The sequence below is a fragment of the Drosophila simulans genome, chromosome 2L (assembly GCF_016746395.2).
Source record: "Drosophila simulans strain w501 chromosome 2L, Prin_Dsim_3.1, whole genome shotgun sequence".
Lineage (NCBI taxonomy): Eukaryota > Metazoa > Arthropoda > Insecta > Diptera > Drosophilidae > Drosophila > Drosophila simulans.
The window spans coordinates 377,460-404,348 of NC_052520.2; the positions used below are offsets into that span (position 1 = coordinate 377,460).

Genomic DNA, 26,889 nt, shown 5'->3' on the forward strand with positions numbered 1-26,889 from the left:
GGACACAAGCGCCAGAAAGGACAATTAGCCTGCGTGGGTGAGTGTTTGGCTAATTATGCTGACATGGCCATGCCTCTGCTCCTGCTTCACTTCCACTCGGTTTTCCATTTTCCATTCTATCTCCATTCTCTACCCGCCTCATCCGATTCACCACTTGAGGCTGCTCATTAATTATTTAGCAGCCGCCAACGCGCGAATACAAAACTGAATAAAAGTCGCGCATACGCACCGTAGGTCACTATGAAAATTAAACAACTATCGTACGTATGGACGTACACTGGAAAAAGGTGTGTTTGCATACTGGCATAGGAGAGGTCAAGACCTTCATATGTCAAAATAGCTTTGTATCCCTTTGTTCTGCAAAACGCAGAGAGTGGGTTAAAGGATATGTAAAGTATGGAACTCTGTTTGAATATGCAAACCTTAAACAAATAGATGAATAAATGATTTCCCTAGTCCTATAAACTTACAACTTAGTATTCCTAGTCATGTTTTCTGTCGGTATTGTAGTATTGCTGTAAGTGTACACAGTGTACACATTTCCATTTGAGTCCAGGCTTGTGTATCTTAAAACGAACCTGTTGTTAAATCCATGTAACTTAACCTGACCAACAATGTTGGCGCGCGACTTTCTCGCTGTGTGGCACCCATTTGGTTGCTCTTGGTGATAGACCAATGCACAGCGATCTATCATTATAATGAAGCGTCAAATCTAATACGTCGGACAATCCGGTCGACATGGGTGGGTGTGTGTTGTGTGTGGGGGGGTTCCTACTCCTGCTCTCGCTGCTTCTGGTGATACTGCTCTGTCCCCAGCCTGATAACGTTGACAAACTAGATAAAAGGGCGATAAAAATGGAAAAGAGAGACAGACACAAGCTGAAGTGTTAAATTTAAAACAATAGACTAAGCGAAAACGTTATTCAGAAATTAAGTATGCTCAACCGAATTCTAATTGTATTTCGTTTATCGAATTTACTTAATTATTTCAGCATCAGCATTTGTTTCCAAATAGATAGGGTGTTACGCTAATTGTTGTGTTTTGAGAGTGCCTGCTGGAAAGAGTATCCCAAATTCGTTTTATACCATGCCGAAATTTAATTCTTGGCGTACAAACAAAATAGAAGTAAATTTGTGCGTGCTAACGTGTTTCGGGTGTGTTTGTATATATCTGAGTTTGTTTGCGGTGACACTGAAACGCGGTTTTAATTAATAATTATCATTTTCTGTCACAAATTCATTTTGTTTGCGGTGGCTTTATGTAAAATCCCACCTTGTCGCCTATTCTTGATTATGCATGACCACAGTTGACGTGGAAAGCTGTCGAAAATTAACTGACCAACCTTGCCGCAATCAAAACGATGGTCTGACATCAAAGTCATAGACCCGCAGAAAAGAGGAGAAAGATACGTATCGATTTTAATCGAAGTGCCTAGCAAACAAATTACCAGCCGAATGCACATAACTTAAGCAATTAATGTGTTTATTTTGGTTATCCGACGCGCAGATAGTCGAGCAATTAGCTGTAATCGGAATCCGTGGCAGTGGCAGACGATTTATGGCGGATCTAGGGCTGCCGGTATTTCAGGTGGTGATAATATGGTATGGTAATGAAACGAAAAACCCCAGTAAATTTTATGTGGAAGCGATCCTGATAATGATAATGGCAGATAATATACGTGCCCTAATGGTTATTGAGTTATCCTGATGCTAGACTAGAATTAGGAGTAAGCTTCGAACGAAGCTTAAAAACCCGATTCCCTTGTGCCTAAAAGTATGCTTTGGGGTCTGAACTTCCGTATTTTCACGTGCCTTCGGAAAAGCGTCCTTAGCCCAGGCTGATTTTACACTTCAAGGGAGGCCAATCAAACATTGAACTCATCGCCGGCGATATAAATAGAAAATTTAGACAAACAACTGCCGCAGGCCAACGAATAGGGGTGCCCATAAGTGGGGTGGGAAAGAAGATTACCTCGCGTGCAATTGAAAACAATTGTTTTGTCAATATTTTCACAATTCGCCAATCGTAGGGCATTAGCCATTGGGCTTGGGTAACTAATTCCAGAACACCATCAAATCGATGAGGAAATATTCGAATTATAAATTGCTCCCGAACGGTTACTTTTCGCAAGTTTTGCTTCAAAAAAAGCCCCAAAAACAAAGCGTAACAAAAGTTTTCCAATTGGAGGCGCCCCCATACACCCACTCAGCTGTAGGGGTATTTTGGGGGGTTTTCAAGGATCCCGAGGAAAATTCGTTGATGAAGGTTGCCAGCAAGAACAACCAGAAACAAATTGGAACTCGAATTTACGGCCGGGAGCTGTTGTTTTGGGGTGTCATTGAACTTAATTTTGTTTTTCTTTTGCTTAACCACACCCCCGTTGATTTTCCATTCCACACCCCTGTCCAACGCTTTATATTTTTATTTATTTGTGTACTTTATGCTACCGATATGAGCATGAGCGACTGCTGAGCACCCAAGGGCCGGCAAGTTGTTGACTTACACCCAGCGAACCCTCATCTCCACTCTGAGTGATGAATTTTCTGTTCGAATGAGAAAAATGGCACGGAAAACATGGTAGGAAAATAAGAGGAAGTCCCGCAAAGAAATTTTTCTTTTAGCGCCAAGCAATGTGGAAGGAAATCAATTCCGCAACGCTCCAAAATTCAAGTCCATTTATTCGTGGAGAATTATTTCCTTATTCGGAATAGGTAAAATTGCAATATTAAAAACGCCGTGGAAAAGGGGGAAATTAGAGAGCCCAAAGACCAAATAGAAAAGGTATTCTTTCACCAGACAATGACCCTTGGCCCATCCTCTCTTAATATTTGATGTTCAGTTGTCTTTCAAGGCTTGAGGTGCTTCTGTGGGAGTCATTAAAATAAACCATTTAATAATTTATTTTTTTTAGTTTTTTGTACCAATAGCATATTTCCAAGAAGAAATAAATCTACAACAGAGAAATGCCTATGTCGGGGAACTTTTTGTTTCCTTGAACCGCTCCGCTTATAACTTGCGTGTGTATGCTAGCGTGTGTTTGTTAGTCGGTGCCTTTTCAATTTTTAATGGCTGTCAAATGCGGGCATAAACCATTTTGGCATAAAAGCAAATAAAATTTGCGCTGCCTAAAAGCACTAACAATCAAACACTCGACAACAGGAGCTGAAACAATGGAAACAACAGCAACGACAAGCTAAAGCAATTAGTTTAATGTGATTCTCTTCTGGCCTTCGTATCGTCTTCGCCCGAAGAGATGAAGCCTGGCCAAGTTTTATGTACCACAAATGAAATTATAGTCGGCTCACACATACACACATACACGCATACACACAGAGTGCCACAGGCTGTAGCTGCAATTTTCCGCGCGCGCGGTGAAACGAGAGAGCAAGTGGAAAACTGTCGCTCCAAAAAGCATGCTACAAAAATGTCGCTGTTGCCCGCCCCGTTTTTGTGCCACAATTCTTATCTTTGAGCTCTCACCTGCTTCAGTTTTAACATTTCTACTTTCCCTGGGACCCGCTCAGCTTTTCAATTGCGTTGCCGGCGACGCTGTCATGCACATTAACCAAATAGCTGGCGCCTTGATTTGATTATCGTGTTTGTGTGAGTGCGGAGAGCGTTGCTGGGTGAGATTGCCGTTTGACAAGCAACTTCCGTACCTTTCCCGGAAACGGCAGATAGAAGAAGAAGCCCGAGAGAAAGCCCTGTCACTTGGGGCGCCCCATTCATTCGGAAAAGTTGTCCATACACTAAATGGACACTTAGGTGCAGGTACTTAAAAGCAGGTCCTTGCCGCACAAAAGAGTATGGAGCAGGGGCGTTCGGAATTAATAGCTTTCACGATACCTTTCATCTCGAAATTTAGTAAAAATAAAACAATGTTTGCTAGACCACGTGATTTATACAAATATTTTTACGTTTGCGAAAGCATAGGAAACGAGTATCCTACGATCTTTAAATATTTCTCAACATTCTTCCTCTGTCGAAACATACATAGGTTATATGTAGGTGCATAAATTCGGCTCAGATCTACTGGAAGCCTGCAATAAACAAGCCAATAACAAGTACTCCATGGTTCGCAGCATATATCAACATTTAACCTTTGGATGTGAGCTGGCAAAGGAAAACATATTTTGACTGGCGTTTTGATTTATGCAGCTTTCCCAGCCGAAGGAGGGGCAAATGGTGGGTTGGGCGGTCGGGAAAGTCGGACTGGGAGATGCTGTGGGAAAGCGTTTTGTTCTGTTTCCGTTGCATACATGATTCATGGGCTCGTTCTATCACTTTCTTTGAGAACGAGAAAAAACCATGGAAAAAGTCACTTGAATCCTTTGTGTTGCCGCTGTGATTTCCGTTGCGTATCCCCAGAATTGGTCCCCAAACGCCAGCTAACTCAACCCTACAGAACCTACCTTTTCCACGGACTCTTAGGTACTCCTGCAAATTGGCTGTAATAAATTTTTTGCCGTTTGCCATAAAAACACTTAAAACGATTTGCAAAGTAAAAAGAAAGAAAGAAATGGAACAGCTGTGGGGCGAGAATGGAAATGAGGAAAATCGAGCAGCGTCTTCTCCATTTTTCATTTTACTTACGATAACAATTTTCGATATTGACTCAAAATCCATTTGCCACATACAAACATTCGAAAATAGTCGGAAGACAAACAGAATGAAAATGCTTAATTATTTCCCCTTTGGCAGCTCGCAATTTATGATGTACAAACTCAATTTGAAGCAGAAAATGGGAGGGAAAACGGCAATATAAATTTACAAATTCAATTCTATTCGGAAAAGCAACCAATACAAACAAATGACTTCCTTAATGCGTGAAAATTTTCGCCATGTGTGCATGTGTGTATTCGTGTGAATAAAACTGCTTTAGCTGCGCCACTTAGAAAAAATAGGCAGTGCTATTTACTTATTTTCAGCTCCAGTTGTTTTCTCAGTATTTTTTGTTTCTTTCGGTGTAAGAGTTTTGCTCACACTCTTATTAGGTGCTTTTGATCCATTTCAGTCACAGTTTCAGATTCTGTTTCTGTTTTAGTTTCGGGTTTGTTCTTCGGACTTGACTTAAATTGGTTATGACAAGGCCAAAAGAAATTACGAAAGTATTAGCTCTCAGCAGTCACGTGCGTTTCCCCTCTACGCATTCTTTCCCCGGATTTGCCACCATCTCAGAGTTTCTAAGTGGATTAGGCCAAAACAAGAACCACTCGGTTCAGATCGGTCTAGTGCCGAAAACAGTGCCGGGTGCCGGATGTCTATTTTAGGCTACTCGATAGTACTCAGGTCAGGAGTGCTCTGTCGACTAATTGAAATTAAAAATGTTTGTGCGCCAAATTAGCAAGCCGAAAAACGGTTTCCTGCATAAATGAGGTGCAGTCAAATACAAAAACCAGAAACCCAACAAAAAGCAAAGGTGAAGGAAGCTACAAGGGAATTTCGCAACACAATGGCCAGCGACAGCAGCCCAAAAATAGGCAAACAAAGCCGGAGAGACCTGAATGGAATGGGCCCCAATGAATGGAGCTTCGTCCGCCGCTCATTGAAAGCCCATTCAGGGGGCTGCAATCCGAAGTCCGGACCTCTGTTCCTGACCTTTCTCGTACCCGTAATCGGGTTGACCCGCAATGGCAGCGAAACAAAAGCGTCAGACTTTGGAAAATTGTTAATGGTATCTGGTGTATCTGCAGTTGGGCATGACTCAATTGGGAACAGGGCTTGACAGAAATAATCCGTTTAAAATTAGGATAGGAATTTATCGGCGAAAATTAGTTCACAATTATTAGCTTTACCATAAGGATAAAGTTACAAAATGAAAATAATGATAAAATAAATTGTTTAAATAAATTTCCAATTTCTTTGTGATTGTAGAAAACAGCCAGAACTCTTAATCAAGCCCCAGAATGCAGTCCAAAGAGCTCGGACGCGGGGCAAAGTCAACACCGCTCTAACTGTGCCCGGACCACGTCGATGATTCGGATACTGACCAGGACTATGGCGTCATTTGTGTGCAGTGTGGCTATTCTGCGACAACTACGGGAACGGAAATGAGGAGCCGCGGCTAATCCGAGAATCGCGCAGAAAGTAACCAGAAAGCGTTCATCAGTGGGTCAGTAGCCCGTAAACGAGATTTTAAACCCAAAACTTTGTAAGGATGATGAGTGCCGGAGGAACCTACATCTCCACCGCCAGCGTGGAGGTGCCACAAGCTCTGCAAGATGGCGAGAAGTTCATTCGATGGGATGATGTGAGTAGTGAGCTGTGTACTTAGACGATGTTGTCTGGGAATATTGATTATTAATTACTTATACTTGTAACTGGTACATTCCATTATTTTGTTTGTAGTTTGGTTAAAAGACATTTTATGCTTGCTTCAAAGTATTTTAAGAGTACTTTTTTCGTCTAAAAAAGTCTTTAGCACTAATCAATTTAATTTTGATAGCTGAGTTATCAGGTTTTTTTTTACCCCAATGTGTCATAACGCTTCTTATTTTGTTTGAATACAGAATGTTCGTTTATTAATTGGGTATATAACAGAATAGGTTATTGTCTACTTCGCCTTACGGTTCTCATCGATCCAAGGCAAAAACGAAGACACTGATGTGTATACGGAAGGATAGGTAGTGGTCGGACAGGGTATGTATCCCCAGGAGACGATGCCAATCAGCTCGGCTCCTTGACTGCTGGATTTCGAGACCAGGGGGCCGCCACTGTCTCCGTTGCAGGATCCGTCGGCTTTTTCGGGGGTGTGGGTGCATACATTGGTTTCTGCCAGCGAATTTGAGGATGGCAACGCCGCCTTGCACTCGTTGTAGTCAATAATGATAGCGTCCAGTTTCTGAAGGTTCAGCGCTAGCGATCCTGAGTTGTCGCGGCCCCAGCCGTACAAATATCCATCGCCAGTGCCTTGGAATGTCTTTGAAGGAAGACTTACTGCGGCCACCGGATTGCTGCCATCACGGGCAACGGCATTCAGGTCAAAGGCATCCTCTTCCTTGAGGAGAATTAGGCCGATGTCGTTGGGTCCCACACCGCCACCGTAGTTCTCGTGGATCACGTACTGGGCATTGGTGAACTTCCTAATCTGAACGTTCTCCTGGTCAGTGCGGCTGTGTGCACCGGCAACTGCCTGACCTTGATTGTAGGTCAGGCAGTGTGCGGCGGTCAAAATGGTCACCTCGTCGATCAGACTTCCTGCACAGAAGTGCGAGTTGGCTGTGGTCTGTAAGGACACAATATAGGGCGCCTCTCCCTTTGCCGCTTCATAGCCGTTGATGATACGACCTTCGGGGAATCCCGGCTGAGGGACAGAAATGGCCGAAACCGATGCCAGAGCCAGTGCGAATATAACCGCGAATTGTTTCATCTTGAGTTCTCTGTTGATTATGTTATACTGCCAATTAGCCTAGCGCCTTATATAGGTCTCTTCAATCTCCAATTTGAACTGTAAGCACTCCAAGACCAGTTATCGTTATCACCAAAGAGATTTACGATCATCACCGGCATATTCTTGGCCCCGATATGATTTCGCTTTGTCCTGCACTGGCGCCTTTGACTGATAAGAGTTCCAATATCTCAGCGCATGCATGCACTTAAGGCACAGAAGAAGCTTCCTTGCAGCCAACATGTCTGGCTTTTGGCCCCGATCTGGATGGCAAGTTTCTATTTACTCACATACAGGTCACTTTGTCTGAGTGTGTTCCTTGTATTGGTCTTAAAACAATAGTAAAGACTTTGTGTATATAGCAAACAATGATTAAGAAGCTAGTATGCCCTTATAATAATCATTTAGAGCGCAGATAAAATATGGAAACCTAAATGTAAATAATATTGAGTCTTCTCACAAGGACCTAAAATGTATATACCGTTTTATTTGGGAACTATTTTAAGTAGCGCCAAAAAGCCTTTAGAAAAATGTAACTTTTAAAGTTGCAAATTTTGATGCGTCATTCTTGTATTCTTTGTTGTATTTTAGCAACATGTTGATTCTAAGAATTCGAACTTTGTAAAGCTTTTCCAATCTACTTGTTTAATATTAGATAGCACTTTTTTAACAGCAATGATAAGGAGCTTTCAGTCCGGTTAGATTTGATTGGCCGAGTGAATGACTTTCCATACTGGATCGTCTATCAATGGCACACGCCTCCAAAAGTCTGGGCTTTTCCAGAGCTTATATTAGAAGCCATAAATCAAGAGACAAATGTTGTGTACGGGACCGTCTTTAATCCAGTTCCGATTACCGATCGATTCGAGGGCAATCAGACACCATAAATTGTAGAAAAGCAAACAGAGACCTATAATTATTTCACAACTGATCGATCGGAGTGGTGTACAAAAGTAGTTTCTTGATGAGCGTTTTGGCTTTGCGTTGAAGAGGTAGTATTTTAGAAAGAATTTAAATTTTATTTTAAGCCTTCTTAAAGGCTTCTAAAATTCGTTGTTGCAATGTCAACGCTCGAAACTGGCCTCATACTGAAGGCAGTTTACTTCAAGAAGAAAAGAGCCTGAAGAACACAAGACAAGTTTTAGTTGGATGCATTTATTCAACAATCGATCATGACTCTGATCAATAGCGATTTCGATCCTGGCTAATAGGTCTGACTAATAGTTTCTTCCTTTTGTTTAGAAGAGCTGGTAGTAGGCGCTCTGAATTTTGCTGATCCAATCAATGTAGGACGACACCCTGGTGTAAACGGAAGGCAGGTTGGCCAATCCACAGGGGATGTAGCCCCAGGATACGATGCCAATCAGCTCGGAGGGGGCGTTTGTGAACTCAACAACCAGGGGGCCGCCGGAGTCACCGTTGCATGCAGACTTGCTCTGTTCCAGGGAAGAGGAGCAGATGTTGGACTCAGCGATAGGAGCGGTTTCCGGCAGCTGCTCCTTGCACTCCTGGTAGTTCACAATTTGGGTGGTAACAGTCTGCAGGGTCTTGGAGGCCGTGAAGATGTAGGCCTTCGGCTGTCCCCAACCATACAGGTGGGTCTCTCCCTCATGGATTTGTTCACGGCTGGGCAAGGTGGCGGGCTGCACCCACTCGTTGAAGATGAAAGACTCGTTCACGTGCAGCAGGGCAATGTCGTAGGGTCCAACGCCACCGGTGTACTTCTCGTGGACGCGGCCAAAGTCAACTTGGCGCTGCTGGGTCAGTTCATCCACCTCGGCACGGGTGTGGAGTCCGGCAATGATGCTCATGCCTACTGGCTCGGAAATGCAATGGGCAGCGGTCACAATCCAGTCCTTGTTAATCAAGGTGCCTCCGCAGATGTGCGAGTGCTTCAAGTAGTTGGTGGCCAGGGAAACAATGTACGGGGCGGAGTGGGGTTCTGCCTCCGTGCCGTTGATCACGAAGCCGGTCGCAAAGCTAGGCACGAATTTGGCCAGCTTGTCGGAGAGCTTGGCTCCCTGGGCGGCGGCCACAAGGGCAATAACCAAAGTCACAGTGACCAGTTTCATTCTGGAGATTTACGGAGAATGTATACTGACTACCCGACTACCGGCACCTTTTATACTTGCCCACCACTAGAGATAAGCAGATAGATTTATGAATAGTATGTGACGATTAGTTAATTTCGTCTGAATTGATTACGATTTGCCGATAGGAGTACGCGTATTTAATAGTACCTTGTCCTTGAATGGGAAAAGCCCTGAAAATCTCCTCCCACGTGGGTGTGCGTAATGTGCTAACCGAAGTGTTGACACGGCAAGGTCGACCACGGCCCAGTCTCAAAGGATGCTATAAATACTGACCCCTCGCGATGGGGTTCTCCCAGCTGGCGTTCAAAGCCAATTAAGAGAGGATTTCATACCCCTGAAGTGACCGCGTGTTTGCGTAAACATTTTCAGGACAACATCCACACCACGGGACATGTGGCCCTATTGCAGCATGGAGGCAGCTTGTCCCGGGCAGTCGGCAATTAGTGCACGCAAGGATGCACTCCGCGATCTTCATTGTGTCCCCTTCCGCGCTTCAAAGGTTAATTGCAAAATTTAAATGCCACAGCACCCGGAGGGTAAAATAGTACATGGAGCCTAAAGCAGGGCTTCATCTTAAATTATATTTTACATGCTACATATATGTATGTTAGGTAATGTAGAGAAGTTGAATGTCCCACTCCAGGTGATTGTTTAGCGCCACATTAAGAACGTAATCTCTTAATTCCGGGTATCAAAGGTTAGTCCAATATTCGTATAATTGAACTAGTTCTTTGAGTTACTGGCGCACTCCAGGGGTTTTCTCTCTTTCCTCTGCATGGCAAAGCTTTTTGGTCTTGTACTATAAAAGGCCAGTTGCTTTTCGGCGTCCGGTTTAGACGATTCAAATTCTCAACCGTATCAGTGATGTTATCGCCGCTTTTCCTGCTGCCCCTCTTGGCTTTGGCCGGAGCGGCTAAACTTCCGCACATTCAACACCTGACATTGAGGGATACAGAACAAGTTCACGCAGAGATCCAGCCCCTGATTATAGATGGCTACGATGTGCAGGGGGTGGACAATGTGCCCTACCTGGTGTCCCTGTCCCTGACGAGGGCCACCTATACCCACTTGTGCGGAGCTTCCATCATTGGCAAACGATGGCTTCTGACGGCTGCTCATTGTGTCGATGAACTGCGCACCTTCAACGGAGATGCCGTAGGAACACCCGTTTACGCTGGAATCATCAACCGGTCCAACGTGACGGCCGCCCAAGTGCGCTACGTCGACTTCGCCTCCACGCATCGCTCTTTCAATGGAAACGCCGGAAGTGACAATATAGCCCTGCTCCACGTCTCCGAGAGCTTCGAGTACAACGCTCGAGTTCAGCAGATCGCCCTGCCCGACATCAATGATGATTACAGCAATAAGACAGCTGCTGCTTATGGCTGGGGACTCACCGACGCCGATGGCGATGAGTACTCCAAGGAGTTGCAGTATGCCTTCGCTCCCCTACTCAATAGCACGGGTTGCAAGGAGTTGCTGCCGGCAGACGCCCCTCTGACGGCGCAGCAGGTGTGCTCCCAGGTTAAGACCTGCTACGGAGATGGAGGCACTCCCCTGATCTACTGGCCCATCACTGGACCGGCGGAACTGGTTGGCCTCGGATCCTGGAGCTATATGCCGTGCGGGTATGCCAATCGGCCAACAGTATACACCTCTGTACCCCCTTACATTGGATGGATCCACCAAACGATCGCCGCCTACTACCAGCTTAACTGAGAGTCGTGGTGTCGGAGGGGAGATCTTTGCGTAATACTCTAGCAATGCATTAAAGTAAACACCGCGAGTTTTGGTATCTTATCACTGAGCTCGTTAACGTGAATAGGAAACCTTGTTTTATTGCTCGATAAGTGGACGGCTGATTGCCTGAAATCGAACTACTATTTATGATTGCCGATCAGCTGGCGATTTATGATTTATGATAGGGTCTTTGTATATGCTGAGTAAGCGGTAAGGTGTAAGCTGACTTTCTAGTCAGATGGGTAAATTTGGGAAGATCATAGTTACTGCGAATTTGGTGACAGACCCCGACGAGAGCGTGACTCATTCCTCACACGACTTTTCGATAGTTGGCTAGGATAACCGTCAACAGCAGTGGCAGGCGAAGTTTTCCAGTTTCAGGAAAACTTTCTCAGGTAATTTGAGGGGGAGGAAAATGGGTAAGGTGGAAAATGTATGTAAGGAGAACTAAACAGCTACATATTTTATAGTGTGATTTGCATGTAGCACAGCCAGCAGCTGTTTAAACGTATTTCTATAGTACGGAGTGTACTCTCCAAGGGAGATGAGCTGACTGTTGGGTGTTCCTCGGCGGCATTAGCATATCCTAACCTGCCAGTCGTTCTCCCAATGCTTCCTAATGCACTGAATCACTCCACCTTTCGCTTTGGACGACTGACAGCCCTTTTAGAACTCAATTCCCTAAGCATGATTGACAGCGAATCGAGAACAGCGTATGACAATTGTCACCAACAGATGTGTTTCATAGATACAGATGTGCATGTATTTTTAAAGGGAAACGCACTCAAAGAACCCAGAACTTGAGAACTCAAATAGACTTAAAAGTGCTGTCATACATAGGTAACGACATTTTTCTCAGTGCACGCATCTGAGGCACTTTTGGCTGGCGCAGACATTTCCTTTTGCTGTGCTCGGTGTGCGGTCTGCTTTAAGCGTTTTCTACAGTCGAGTGACATATGTACGAGGAGCAGATCCAACAGCTAAACCAATTCAATTATGCATGTAATCGTTCTTATCCTAAAGGCACACCCACATCCACATACAAGAATATACATTAGTAGAAATATAGCCTGATGTAGTAGATGTAGATGCTGATTCAGATATACAATTACTGATACGCGTGCCAGCGTTGGCTGTTTGTATTTGAGGAGCGTGTCAAAAGGCAGTCACTTCCAACACAGTCCTTCAGGAGCAGTCACGAAGTAGGAACTTAAATTCGCACACAATTTCTGCAGTTATTGGATTTCCACTGAATTTTGCATATTGAAATTGAATTAACGAAGTTTTTACCGCCCCTTCGCGCGAGCTCAACTCAATTAGTTTACAGTAATTAGACAACAGGAAAAGCAACCAAGACAACCCGAGTGGGGATTGTGGGTTCCAATTAGCGATGGTCGAACCCTTGTCCTCGCTCCGGACTTTCCTAAACAACCAACAGACCAGCCCATCTGAAAATCCCCAGAAAATATGCGCCTAATTGAATATCACAAGTGGTGGGGGCGAATCCGAGTTGATGTTTTCAATTTCAATTATTAGGGAGCCTCTCGGCCTCGTCTGTGAAAAGGGGAAAGTGTTTGCCAGGCAGGCCACTTTGGCACCTAGTGGGTTCATTAAACTCAAACCCAAAATTCGATCCCAAAAGGATAATGAACTTGTGGCTGCGCGAATTAAATATGCTCGTAACGAGTATTTGAAAGCTCATCAATTTTGGTCGTAACAACAAGCGTTCCCTAATCTTAATGGACCGATGACGGGGTCAAGGAATTTCACCCCCTAATTGGAACTAGACTGGAGTCAAGGAATTTTGTGAGCGAACAGATAGGTGGTGCCTGGGGTTCAAAAGACACGAACTAAGTGCATTAATATATATTCAATTTCAAACAAAACAAACTTCGAGTAACGGGCTTAAATATAGGTAGTCATAGTTTAATCTGTTTCTTGAATACCAGAAGCTCGCATTTTTATTTTACTCGTAATTCGTTGCTTGTGATGCATTGAGTGAGGTACCGAAGACCAATATGAGAGTCAATAAATATTTCAGTGAAATCGCCCCCTGAAAACAACAAAGCCTGCACCCCAAGGTGGATCCACTTTGTTGCCACATTCCCTGAAGCAAAGCTAGCGTGACCGTCGTACTTTGCCCCACTTAGTTGCACACACACATTCATGGCTTCTTTGTTGCACGTTGTCTGCGTTGACTTCACGCCCAGATGAAGGTCCCACCTCTCCCCTTTGCCACCCACCGGGAAAATCTTCCATTGGTTTGCGCCATTTGCCGCGTTATTCGACTCGCTTCCTGGAAGTGAAGCCGAATTTTGGGACATCTTTTTAGCTGGATACCAGATTTGGCTGCCACTTATTTGCATGCATATTTGGGAAATACAAAATATATTAATTTCGGCTGGGGGTTACTCGCAATCCGCATCTGTTTGGCATTGCCAGCTGCGGACGGAGAATTTTCACTTTTCGCCAGCTTTTTCCTTTATGAATAGACGGCCGTGGAATTAAATATTTATGGCTGCCGGCAGATGCCCATTTAATTTGACTTAAATAATAAGCAGAAATAACAGACGACTGCACTCATGCGGCAGTTCAGCTGAAATATTGGATGGGATAAATTCATTAGGGGCAGTTCAATAAACTCTGGATTTACGACTGTATGTATCATGTGTTTACAATTTATTGGACCCGAATCGAAAGAATATACGCTTTTGTTATCATTCGCGCTATTAATAACGACTAGAGTTCGTCTTCATTTCAGCCTGTTTCATTTTTGGTTCTCATGCGGTTTGTATTCTCTGATTTCAGGACTCGGGCACTGGAACACCGGTTACAATGCGCGTCGATGCCAAGGGCTTCTTCCTCTACTGGGTCGACCAGAACAACGAGCTGGATATCCTTGATATAGCCACCATACGCGACGTTCGCACAGGACAGTACGCAAAGCGACCAAAGGTGCGTATACTTGATTTTTACTCTTTAGTCGCTCCTTGGGTAGCTGGTTCTGGGGGTTTGTCAATAGAGTCAATGCCAGCTGGGAGGGAGCGTTCTTCGTTGAATTTACCGTCGTTGTCATAATGGGCTTTACTTCGCAGGATTCTCCTCCCTTCTTCCTTGAGCAGCAGCATTTACCGCAGCAACCGCAAACTTCTGAAATGCGAAAATAAAAAAAAAAAGAAATAACTCTCTGTTTTAAGCACGTAAATTAAGCATGCAGGGGGGTTTTTTGTGTGATTTCCAGGGTACCGTTATATGATCAGGTGAAGATTGCTTTAATAACGCTAGCGCATGTAATTACTTTTTCATCATTTCGCGATGCACACAGAAGACACTCAACAAAATTTATAATACCGTAGTAAAGTGTGAATTAATCTTTTGGGCAATACATCGGTAAATGTTTCTCACTGCTACCTGGCCTTATTGGAAAGCCAATTACTGGGTCAGGTATGTGAAGCTATTTTCAGAGGAAGCACGGGTGAGCCGGCCCAATTCCCCGTTTGGATTTCCTAGCCAAGTCACGTGCGCCGGGCCCGGAATCGGAATAGGAATCAGTATCCCCATTGTGATGTGTGCGTTTGGCAAGAGTTTTCCATAGTTAGTTGCGCCTTCACGGCTGTCACGCTTTTTCTGGCTTAACACAATTTTCCATTTATTGTTGTGTGGACTCGGAATACCTCTTTTTTCCACGACGCTAATACATACATATATCCTGGCAATGAGAAGGCAAGATGGCTCGACTCCTGCTTTTGAGCCATTGACCAGCTTTCCATGTAAGCAACTTGGCCCTGAAGCCGTCATTTGAAACTTTCGCTAGCCCATCTGAACAATTCGCGGCACATTATGAAATTAAAGTCCTAAAAACGCTGCTCCTCTTTTTTCTGGGTCCCAGCCATTAGGGCAATTATTCCAATGGGGAAATCCTTGGGCGTCAGCGCCGCTTTTTCTCCATGTATAAATCATGTTGGTCCTCCTAGGGCAACGCCCACCGCCCGCGGCCCCGATAATAGTTGCAGTTGTTGCTGTGGAGAGCGGCAGGCCCAAGGCCAAAGGCAAATGAGTTTGGTTTTCCTTTCAGTTTGCCCGAGGCAAACTAACAGCGCCGGAAAAGTTGGGAAATGAAAGCGGTCTTTGAGGGACCGGAGGAATTTGGACAATGAATGTTGACAACACTCTACCAACCTAACCGCTATATAAAGCGTGAATACAAAATAGGCCAGTTCTGTAGGTTAAACTATCTGGTTTAAGATGCAGTCATTACGGATAGATGAATATATCATATGGTTGAGTAACAATTTAATCATACACATTTAGGCCACATAAATGTTAAGGAAACTTGTGTTGTTGCCAACGAAACAGCTTTATCAGAATTAATGAGAAAAGCTGTCTTCCTCGAAACGAAAAACCCTTTGGCAAGGAATCATTCATTAATTACACACACGAGTTGGTGGGCGCTGACCACGCCCAACACACACTCGCAGGCCCATGTGTGATTAACAGAAAGCATAGCATACATTCAAGAGCAGAGAACCCGCCCTCGCTGTGTGTCTTAATGAATTGAGTACAAGTCCAGGGCTCAGCTTGGGATTCGAGTTTATTTAAAGGACGCAATTAAGATCGCTTTAAATCACAATACCGTAATGACACTAAAACTTAAGCACTAGTTATAAATGCGGACTCGGACTCGTTAGACATCACCAAAACACAGTCGAAGCGGGGTCATCTGCAGTGACCATCACTTATTGTCAGGCTGTTGCACAGCCTTGCTAAAAGTGCGTCCAGATCGTTGGAGAGTTTGACATCGCCTTGTCGATTTCTTCTCCGCAGGATCTGCTGCAAGCTTCGCACGGCCTGGACTCTGGCGAAATGAGTTTGCATTCGGGGATTGCTACAGAACTGGTTGTTGCACTGGATTGGGTCACACTTATGGTGCGGGCTCGGGTATTCGTGGTCCTTGCACTCCATGTATTCCCGGTGGCGCATTTGGCGGAGGTAATCGCGCACCTGGCGCTCTCGATCCCGCCGGCGCATCTCCTTGATCAGCGGAGTGTCCTCTTCTTTTGGCGGACAACAGATCTCGCAGGGGCAGTCCTTTTCACTCCGGCCATCCTTGGTATTCTTATCCTCACCTTTACCTTTCGCTTTCTTTTTTCCTTTGCCCTTTTTATTCGTGCCTTTCTCCTTACCTTTGCCCTTGTCCTTGTCTTTTTCCTGGTTTTCATCTATTTTACCACTTTTCCTGTCAGATTGGTTTTTGTCTTTTTCCCTATTGTCTTCGCTATCAGGACCACCGTCGCCATCACCACGGTGACTTTCTTCGGTCGCGTGAGTAGTATCTTTACTTTGGGGAGTTTTTTTACCTGAATGACCGTCTTCAGAGGATCTAAAGTTTTGATCTTTAGTCTTTTTTTCCTTGCCTTTGTCTTTGTCTTTTTCTTTTACTTCGTTCTGTTTTCCCGGTTTTTTCTCCCCTCCATCTTTTTCAGATCCCTTGTTACCTTCGCCATCACCCTTTTCGTGCTTGCCCTTATCGTTCTTTCCTCCTTTTTCACCGTCACCGTCTCCGATACCTTCATTTTCATTGTCACCATCACCCTTTTTAGCTTTGTCTTTTACCTTGTCTTTGTCAATGTCCTTGTCTTTGTCTTTGTCAAGGACCTCGTCTTTGTCAATGTCCATGTCTTTATCCCTACCCTTGTCCTTATCAGCGGTCGACTTACCATCTCCTCCGGCGCCATCCGGAACGAACTCGCTGCAACCCTGGGCAGGTGGATCTTTGGGATCCCTGCAGCACTTCTCCAGCGCTTCGCAGAGATCATTCTTTCCATTCGGGTCTTGAACAAAACAAGTTACCAGCGATTTGTACAGTTCATCGTAGTTGCGGGGCTCCGGTTGCTTTAAGGCCTTTTGGTTTGCAATCTCGCGTTGGAAGGCCTCGTTGTAGGGCCGGGGATCCATCTTGTACTTGGCCCACTCGTAATCGGTGCACTTGCTCTCTGCCTCGCCGCATTTCGGGGGGCAGTACCAATGCTTACGTCTGAGGCCATGTTTGGGAGGCTTTTCCGGTTTCGCCATGTCCATCGCCTGTTCTATGCTGATCGCTGGATAGACGGCGCTATCTTCAAAGGGATTGCTCGGATCCGCTGGCTGAGGACAGTGAAGCCAGGTGAAGACGTTGTTCGACTTCAGTTGGCGTTTTATGTTTGGCATCCTGTCGAGCTTGGCCTTCAGACATCTTCGATTTAGAACAAAAGCGCCAGGCTGGGGGGGCTTCTTCTGAAGTTGCCATTTAGGCTTTATGTTTGACTTCTTTGGCGGCTTAGGCGCAAGACTAGCCGCCTTTAGACTCTTTTTCAAAGCGCGGTCATAGAGGACGGCCTGTGGAGACGGGTACTGCGATTTAACGCCATACCACACCAAGGATTCCTTTTGGGGACTGTGGTTCCACACGGTCAGCACATCTTCCTTGACGTATTCTTTGCATTTGTTGGCCTCCATGGCATCTTCAACGTATTTCAGAGTCTTGGCATTGTCGCATTTGGATATAGGCGGTAGAATGCTGGGGTATGTTTCCTCTAGGTGCGGCTTATGGGTCTTGCAGTTGCGCCACCGCATCCACTGGTACAGGGCAAGTGGTTTCTCCAAATAGGTGTTTAGCGGGTCGGGTTCCTGGCACACAGAGAGCTCTTGAAAGCTCTGACCTGCCAAGGACCTCTTAGATCCTCGGTGCTCCGCAGCCCGTGTGCGCATCATTGCGGTATCGTCTTATTTCCTGAGCTGGAAGTGTTTATTTGATTCGGGTCCAATATTGTTTAATGGTTGAATACTAGCTCAATCTGGGAACCAAAATAAAACAGGCTTATTTTAAAATTTAGGTGTTGTTTGCTGAGCACATGATAAAATACTGAAAAAGGCTTACTAAAAATATAAGCATATCCCTTTGAAAGGGCTTTCAGAGCCGCCTTAGGAACTTGCATTTCCTAAACGTATAATAATGAAACAAGGTTTCGAAATGCTTTTTAAGGGAATATTTATTACTCAATTGTCAAATTTTGAAAAATACACTAAAAAGCCAAAACACAGTTCTCAGAAGCACTTGCACATACGGTTGGCGATTCGCTGCCGGAGATCATCGAGGTTGAATATAAGCTCGTTGTTTACGATCCTATGACGTTCCTTTCCAAGGAGCCGCTGCAAGTGTTGAAGAGCTCCCAAGCACTCACAGTACTCGGATATCTTGGGATTTAGACAGAAGCAGTTGTCGCAGCTGATAGGATCTACCTTGTGCTGGGGGACCAGTGGCTTTTCACCAGTGCACTCCATGTACGCCCGGTGCCGCATCCGCCGAAGGTATTCTCTCTTTTCGCGAAGTTTATCCTCGGCCATAATCGATTGCATCTTCGGGGAAATTGGAATCTTCGTGCCATAGAGGCAGTCGCAAATTGTGCACGCGCAGCCCACTGGAGGACAAGGTGGGCAGGCCTCTTTAACTTCCTTCTCGTCAGCCTTCTGGGGCTTTTCGTCGCCTGTTTTCCCTTTTGGTTTCTTGCTCGCCGGCTTCTTGTTATGCGGCTTCGTACTTGACGGTTGTGTCGGCTTGTCTTCCACTCCATCTTTAGCTGAAGGATCTCCTTCCTGCTTGATAATATCTCCCTGATTCGATATTTTGCCTGAACCCCTGGAAACAAAGGAGGATAAGTCGGGATTGGACGTATCGGTTGTGTTTTCGATCGGCGGCTTCGGTTGCTTGCCAGGATGTTTGGGCTTCATATGTTCCTGATCAGGATCAGCTACATTTTTCTTTTTTTTGTTATGATCCGTATCGTTATTTTTATCCTCTTTGCTCTTGCCTTTATCCTTTGCTTTATTTTTGCCCTTATCCTCGTCTGTGTCCTTGCCTTTATCAGTGTCCGCATCCTTGTCCTTGTCCTTCACTTTATCCTTGTCCTCCACTTTATCCTTGCCCTTTTCCTTTTCCTTTTCTTTGTCCTCCTTATTCTTCTCATTATCTTTCCCCGTGTTCTTACTTTTATCGGTTTCCTTATCTTTTTCAGTATCTTCAAGATCGCCGCTTTTCTTAACCTTTTCTTTTTCTTTTTCTTTGTCCTTGCCCGCCTGAGGTACACCTTCAGGACCAGATACACCAGAGCCCGGTTGGCCATTACCCTCTTCTGTGTTGTGTGCGCCGCCTCCACTGCCAGTGCCCCCTCCTCCGACTCCACATTCATCTTTCGTTTCCTTGATCATATCCGGACAACACTTCGCCATGGCAACACAATCGGGATCTGGTTGAGGTTTTTCCTCAAAGCAGGCTTGGAACCGCTTGTACAGCTCATCATAGTCGTGGGGTTCTCTCTCCAGTTGCACTTTCTGATCCTGGAACCACTTGAAGAATGCTTTGTCATAGGGTTGCGGGTTCAATTTGTACCGTGCCCACTCAAAGACAGTGCACTTGTTTTCCGGCTCACCACACTTTGAAGGGCAGTACCAGTGCTTACGTCGCAATCCGTGCTTTGGAGGTATCTCCGGCTTCGCCATATCCAAAGCTTCTCTAAGACTAATGATTTGATTAGTTGCCGCCTCCACTCCCAGAGGGTCCATTGGATCTTCACGCTTCTCGCAGAATAGCGTACTAAAAGCCTCCTTGGGATTAAGTTTCTGGCGGGCAATGGGCATTCGTTGTAGCTCCTCCTTAAGGGTCTGCTGGTTGAGGATATAGGGCTGACACAGGGAAACGGGCTGTGGCGGTCTTTTTGGCTCTGGTGGAACCGGTGGCTTTGGAACTGGTCTCCTGGAGCCGTTTGCATGTTTTAAACTGGTTGTCAAAGTCCTGTTGAATTTAACAGCCTCTGGTAATTTAAGTCCATCGGCCACTCCATAGAACTTGAGATTGCTCTTGTGCGGGCTCAATTGCCAGATCCTGACGGCGTCCTGTCCCTTAGTACTGGGATCCAAACAGCCTCCCTGATCGACAGACTCCGACAGATAGTTCCTGGTTTGGTCGTTACTGCATTTGGATACTGGAGGTCGAATGCTGGCATACCGCTCCCATTGCATGACTTTTTCTGTTTTGCAATTCCTTTGTCGCATTAACTCGTATGGTGTGTGGATAATATCAGTGTCCAGAGTCCCGATATCACAGGTGCGTATGGTTCGCATATTGTGCGATGCACGGCGAGAGTCCATCGACTGCTTGTTGCTCATACTTTAACAATTAGCGACTAAGGAATTAGCTAGATTAGCTGGTATTTGAATTTAGAGATCTTGACTTATTTTATCCTTAGTAACAAATTTTGTAAATCTAAATAAAAGGATTTTCCCCATCTGTTTCTGATCAGTGCCTTCCAGCATTAGACAAAATCAGCTGACATATAGAGCGTGGAGTACTAACTATACAGCAAAAGGGTTCTTGATAAGCCAAAACCTATGTTTTCGTTTTTTGTTTCTACGAAAGAAAATAAATCAACAAATGATTCGTTTTCATAATTTTTAAGAAGTGTCATTTGGGCAGAGTTTTATTTTATTAGCACCTCGAAAATCAATAACTGTGTTTGAGCTGACTAAAATTATCACGAACATCCTGCGCCCCGACCCTGTCCTTTGGACATAATGAGCTTTCTTAAAATTCAAATTTCTGGCAGAGCCAAAAGGATTAGCAGCCAAGGGAGCCGTAGGATTGGGAGGCACTCAGTGGGCGGCGAACTGCGCGTGAGTGCTGAGCGCGAAGCGTGAGAAGCAATTAAGATAATCGCCGTAGTCATTTCCGCTTTACGCTTCGCACGGTGCCGGCAAATCGCGGACAGAGACCTGTAGAAATAAGCTGAAGAGCCGGCGACGGGAGCTCCGTTCGCGAAAGTCATTTACATTATTCAGAGCGACAAATTTGCCGGAATTAGTTTTTAGTTAAAAGCAAATCATGACGCTGGCAGATAAGCGTAACCTGCAGCCAAGCGGGGTACTCCCCGTCCGCTTTCCCGTCGTTGGTAAGTTTGCGTTTATCACCGCCAAACGATGCCTTTATTCCCTTCAGGAGGAATCGCCTCTTAATATCATTTAATAATGACGTATGTGACAGACATATTCCAAGCTTATTCGATCGATGTGAAAGCACACAAGATAGCACGGCTACGCCACGATGGGGTCCCACTGCAAACTGCCTGCCGATAAGGTCACCCTGGCCACCCGGGCAGCTCTAACGCCGGAAGCACTGCAGGAGGAGAGCCAAATAAACGCTGCCCCAAGACATGGTGGCCACAAAGTTAATGCCCGATTCATGCTCTGGCTTCCGCTTCAAGCACTTCGGCGCTGCCGTCCCAAAGTCTGTCCTCCTGTGTTGCAGTCAACTGACCGATGTCCAATGTCCTGTGCCCGAGCTATGTGTCTTGCATTCGAAAGGACGTTGATAATCCTGGTCTAAGCCCCGCCTCACTGGAAAAGAGGGGGAGACAAACTGCTGACGAAAATAAGTTTTTAAGTCCACTACTAGTGGAATAAATGTGTTAAAATGTAGAGAAAAAACGGAGACACGGGATTCTATGTTTCGAGTTTTAGGAAACATATCTCAAGTACACAATTTAATAATAACAATAAATTCCTATATCTGAGATTGTGTTCCATTATTGTCAGAATGCTAAAGGACTTATTACTTTAAAGGTAAATAAAGTCAGTTCAAAGTCTAGCCATTTCCTTATTTTTCGCATTTTGATTCGCCAAGTCGTATTTCCTTGAACGGAAAGTCTACGAAGGCAACTTTTTTTATATTCCATATGCTTGTGTCGCGGGTTTATTTGCATTCAACCCAGTTGGCTCGGAAGTCGAAATGTTCCTGCCCCGTTTCTGCGTTCCGTGCAGTTGCGCTGTCTGGTTGGGCGGGTCCCCGCCCACGGATGCACGTTCTCCCGGCCTCGTAAATCCATTTGTGCCGTTTAATTGAAATATGGCACCCCGGTCAGTTGAGCTTGGGAATCGTCTTTGTTTGTCTGGTTTACGAGGCGAGCAAATGAATTTTGCTGCACTCGCAGGATTAGCGCGCAAGGATATGAATTCCATTTACGACTGCCGGGTCGTAAAACTTCATTTTCCGCGCATGTCCCTACCCCAATGTCGAAATCCCTTTTCTCATTTGGTAATTAATAACGGTCATGCCCATCTTTCGATTGCAGGACAACAAGCTGCGCCAGATTGTGACGCTGGGCCCCCAGGACACGCTCGAGGAGAAGACAGTGACGGTATGCCACGGCTCGGACTTCGTCAACATGACGTTCGTCAACTTCTGCTGCACCCGGCGGGACATAGCCCAGGTAAGTCCGCCAATCCTCCGCACTTGGCCCGCGTCCAACTGTTCGCTGGGTGCCAGTGGACATAGCCACCTGCGCAGAGCACTTGTGACAACTTGATGACAACTTAACAGTGTCGAAGGAGATGCCATTCCGCATTTGCGGGCACAGTTCCGACTCATTCGGGGAATTGTGTCAGGAGTATATCGCCAATGGTGGATATAATGGTGTGCTACAAAAAATTGGGAAGCAAAAGAAACAATTGGGCAGAAACACCGTTCTTCGGCAAAATGTATTTATCTTGACTTTTACACCAATTGCCTTTTTTTCTGATTGTGTATTTTTTGTTCGGGACACACCTATGGCTTTTCGCTTTCTGGTTCCGGCTATTTTTAGTGGGTTACCGAAGGCGCGTAAAAGTTATTATGGTCCACTCAACAACGGCGCTTTTATTGATTTCCGTCCGAGGCGAGGGCGTGTCCACAGTCCACAGTCCATCGTCCACCGTCCATTCCTCATGTCTGCCACTGCCCTGGATTGACCTTGCCCAAAATCAATGTTCTATTTTATCAATGGTCAGCAGCCCGGTATCGTGCTGTTGTGGTTATTATTTTTGGCACGCGTCGCGGACATTCCTGAAATAAACAAACGCAACTTGAACCGCAGAAATGGCAACAAAGGCAAATCAAATTATGAAAACGTCGAAATTTTCATAAACTTTGAAAAGGAATTTCGCAAAACAAATAAACAATATTGACCATAAACACACATGAACAAACGATAGTTGTGGACTGGAAGGGATGGAAATAGACGGCAACTGGGCAGCAGTTTGCATTCTTTTCTCTCCGACTGACTGTACAATCAATCTGCGGCCTGCATCACACATCCGCCTCGTGTTGCCCCGAGAAAATATCTTTGAAATACTTTCTACATGAGACAATCCGGCCTTGTCAACATGTTACAGACTGCTTGAGTTAGGACAACCAAATAAATTGTAAATTTTGCTTTGAATTAATTCAAATAATAAACAGCAGTAGTTCATAGATTTGATTGGCCTAAATGAAGTGACTAATTCAATCAACTATAAAAGTGCACGGATGAGAAGTACAAAGAGTCGACACTCTTCTCTCACTTAAAGCCAACTCCATATTGCTTAAAGCCTTGAGCATTGAATGCTAACATTTTATCTTACGCATTCTCTTTCCGATTTTGCAGCTCTGGACCGACGGACTCATCAAGTTGGCCTACAGTTTGGCCCAGCTCAATGGCTCGGCGATTATGTTCCTGCAGAAGGCCCATACCAAACTGTGTCTCCAGGTGGACAAGAGCGGCCGCATACCAGTGAAAAAGTAATTGACAACAGGCACCCACCAAAACCAATACCAATCCCAACACCCACACCCCAGCCCTATACCCACAACACTCCTTCACCTCAGCGCGCGATGTCCTGAGTCCTGGATCCCGGCCAACTTTCGGGTTCGGGTTCCTAGCTTTTGTGCATTGTGCGTTGAAGCACTTGACAAATATTTGTTAAGAGTAGCCATCGACGTTGAGCTGAAAATTGAAATTTACGCCAATTTCTATTTCGCAATTTCCCTTTTTTATGCTCCCTGTCCTGCTGCTGCTGGCGCTGCTCCTGGAACGTGGCTCATGCATCACTGACGACCCACGATGATGATGATGACGACGACGACAACAACCTCATCAACACGAACCACATCGCATTGTCTGCCTTCCAACCGTGCTACCGGCTACTCTCTGCTCCACTCCGCCGCTGGTCAAATTCTGGTCGTGACCACTTTAGCATCATAAAACTTTTCGCCCAAAACAAGGAGGATCGCAAACGTGTCGAGAAGGCGCTGGACGTGACCGGTTTGCCGTCGGGAAAGGTCGATAGCATATCGGTGTCCAAATTTCAATTCGAGGACTTTTACAATTTGTACAAATATCTCACGCAGCGTTCGGAGGTGGAGCGCCTCTTTGACAGCATGTAAGTGTACCTGAGAAGTGGTAATCATGTTTGGAGAAAGATTTATCCATCGTTTGAATATGGGGATGATTTTGCTGTTGCCAAACCACTACAAACTCTTTTACTTTCCTGGCTTTAGTGTTGGCAACTCGAAGCGCAAGTGCATGTCCATCGCTCAACTGGTGGAGTTCCTGAACAAGACGCAGCGTGATCCCCGCCTGAACGAGATCCTCTACCCCTATGCGAATCCCGCCCGCGCCAAGGAGCTCATCCAGCAATATGAGCCCAACAAGTTCAATGCGCAAAAGGGCCAACTCAGCCTGGATGGCTTTTTGAGGTGAGCTGACTTGTTGCTGCTGGAAACAGGTTGTGGAAGGAGGTGCGTGCCAGAGGCACTGCATCCACTCACTTGGGGGAACCCTCCTGGGCGTGACAGCTTATCGGACGCAGTGCAAGCTGTTGGGACTGTTAGCGTCACTCGAAGGTCCTCTTGAGTGCAAGTGCGAGTACATGTGTATATGCATATGCAAGTGAACATGAATATGACGTTGCGCTGTTCTTCGCACTCGGGAAAATTGAAATGGTATGGCTGTCAGGAGAGTTTAGTCTACCCTGAGTGGCTTAGAAGCCGTGAAACCCCGCATTTTACTGTTACAGCCAGCAGTCAAAGATCTTAGGAACTGTGGGCGACGCAAAAGCTGGCGACATCTTCAGCTGCTTAAACACTTCAGCAAATGTTGTGCCACGTTGGCGTCTCCATGTTGACGACTAAGTAATCCCTACGTGTACCCATTTCATCCCACAGGTACTTAATGGGCGACGACAATCCCATCATGGCGCCCAGCAAGCTCGATCTCTGCGATGACATGGACCAGCCGATGTCGCACTACTTCATCAACTCCTCGCACAACACCTACTTGACGGGACACCAGCTGACCGGCAAGTCGTCCGTCGAGATTTACAGGCAGTGTCTCCTGGCGGGATGCAGGTGAGTGGATGCGGATGCGGGTCACTCAGTGGAATGCCGATGACGCAATTGATGTGGTCAGCTGCCATTGCACGAGTGTTGGCCATGACCTTAATCCGAGGTGTGTGTGTTTGCGTGTGTGGTGGCCTTCAGATGAGAAACGCACACATAAAAAGCAACTCTCGATGGCATTCACTTAAAACATCAGGTGCAGCTTGCATTTGTCAGAAAACAGCATTCACTGAAAACAAAAATCATTTAAAAAAGTATATAAAACGCAACGGTAAAACATAAAATTCGATACCCCCACTTTTTTACTGTGCACAGTTTAATCTTTTGTTAGAACATGCAAGAGGAATAGTGTATGAAATGCTTTAACTATATTATAAACTTTTTATTATTCGAGAGGAGAAGGCTTCTTTATATATCCAAAATAAAATGGATTTGAACACATTTTTTCTTGAGTCTGCTCTTTTTTCGTCTGCAACTGACAACGATGATCATGACGATGCACACATCACAAAATTTATTGACGCAGAAGTTGTTACTTTGCTTTTATTCTCCGCTTGTACGACTGTCACATTGCATTCGGCACTTTGCGTGCGATTTACAGAGGAAAATGGGAAATGGCTATGGGTGTGGGTATGGTTATGGGAAGGGGAGGGGAAAAATAAAACTGAGAAGTAGGAAATTGTCATTTGCTTTTACCACTTTCAACTTGTGTTCTTCTGTCTTAACCGCTTTATTGCAGATGCGTTGAGCTCGACTTCTGGAACGGACGCACCGAGGAGCCAGTCATTGTCCACGGCTATACGTTCGTGCCCGAGATATTTGCCAAGGACGTGCTGGAGGCCATCGCAGAGAGTGCATTTAAAACATCCGAATACCCTGTGATATTGAGCTTTGAGAATCACTGCAACCCTAGGCAACAGGTGAGAACCAATTAACGTGAACGGACTTGGGAAGACCATAAGTAACTGGGAGAACTGTCTTAGAAAATCAAAATGTTTTTGATCACGGCAAAGTAGAAAGATATGCGAGCAGTTCTTACAAAGTATGTTCTCCTTATCTGACGCAAACTAGGTAGAAAAAGTAATGCATATCTAGTCTATGCATTACTTTTTCTATCTCCGGGAAACCCTGCCGTATAAATGCATCGACAACACCAAAGGCTATGATTCAGGTTCAGGCAAAAGTTCCAGGAGTCAAAAACTGTTTGAACTACCAAAGTAAATATGGGGCAATAAACTCTCCTTCGGACACGCTAAATTGAAGAACGCATAAGGCCACAATGTTACTTGTCCTAAAACAACAGCTGAGTCCCAACTCATCAGCCTAATCCATCATTCGGGGAAAGACAAACAAATGACTCGGCGGTGGCACACATGGGGGCTCCTTGAGCCTGAAACATTACTTAAGGAGCATGAAGGGAGTCAGGAGTCACGGAACTTGGCGAATC

At 45.3% G+C, this 26,889-nt stretch overlaps 6 protein-coding genes across 12 annotated transcripts in view; 2 read left to right on the forward strand and 4 right to left on the reverse strand.

Annotated features, from left to right (window-relative positions):
• Window positions 1–26,889, forward strand: part of LOC6730443 (1-phosphatidylinositol 4,5-bisphosphate phosphodiesterase classes I and II) — a 40,427-nt gene that overhangs the window by 5,994 nt on the left and 7,544 nt on the right. For all 7 annotated transcript variants that reach the window (XM_016179320.3, XM_044923926.1, XM_044923924.1 and 4 more), the window contains exons 2-9: window positions 5,876–6,251; window positions 14,030–14,176; window positions 22,381–22,518; window positions 23,710–23,843; window positions 24,299–24,484; window positions 24,603–24,800; window positions 25,269–25,451; window positions 26,182–26,362. In XM_016179320.3, coding sequence (XP_016022907.1) covers window positions 6,159–6,251; window positions 14,030–14,176; window positions 22,381–22,518; window positions 23,710–23,843; window positions 24,299–24,484; window positions 24,603–24,800; window positions 25,269–25,451; window positions 26,182–26,362 — 1,260 coding nt within the window. In that variant the 5' untranslated portion in view covers window positions 5,876–6,158. The remainder of the gene's footprint in view (window positions 1–5,875; window positions 6,252–14,029; window positions 14,177–22,380; window positions 22,519–23,709; window positions 23,844–24,298; window positions 24,485–24,602; window positions 24,801–25,268; window positions 25,452–26,181; window positions 26,363–26,889) is intronic.
• Window positions 6,495–7,411, reverse strand: LOC6730444 (lectizyme). The gene has a single exon (XM_002077589.4). The coding sequence runs from the start codon at window positions 7,368–7,370 to the stop codon at window positions 6,555–6,557; it is 816 nt and encodes a 271-aa protein (XP_002077625.1). The 5' UTR covers window positions 7,371–7,411; the 3' UTR covers window positions 6,495–6,554.
• On the reverse strand, window positions 8,528–9,510 carry LOC6730445 (lectizyme). Its single transcript, XM_002077590.4, has one exon. The coding sequence runs from the start codon at window positions 9,458–9,460 to the stop codon at window positions 8,627–8,629; it is 834 nt and encodes a 277-aa protein (XP_002077626.1). The 5' UTR covers window positions 9,461–9,510; the 3' UTR covers window positions 8,528–8,626.
• Window positions 10,280–11,303, forward strand: LOC27208012 (trypsin). Its single transcript, XM_016183634.3, has one exon. It carries the CDS (start codon window positions 10,346–10,348, stop codon window positions 11,198–11,200), a length of 855 nt encoding a protein of 284 aa, XP_016022912.1. The 5' UTR covers window positions 10,280–10,345; the 3' UTR covers window positions 11,201–11,303.
• On the reverse strand, window positions 15,795–17,984 carry LOC27206533. Its single transcript, XM_016179250.2, has one exon. It carries the CDS (start codon window positions 17,969–17,971, stop codon window positions 15,938–15,940), a length of 2,034 nt encoding a protein of 677 aa, XP_016022913.1. The 5' UTR covers window positions 17,972–17,984; the 3' UTR covers window positions 15,795–15,937.
• On the reverse strand, window positions 17,984–20,588 carry LOC6730447 (mediator of RNA polymerase II transcription subunit 1.1). Its single transcript, XM_002077592.4, has one exon. The coding sequence runs from the start codon at window positions 20,420–20,422 to the stop codon at window positions 18,305–18,307; it is 2,118 nt and encodes a 705-aa protein (XP_002077628.2). The 5' UTR covers window positions 20,423–20,588; the 3' UTR covers window positions 17,984–18,304.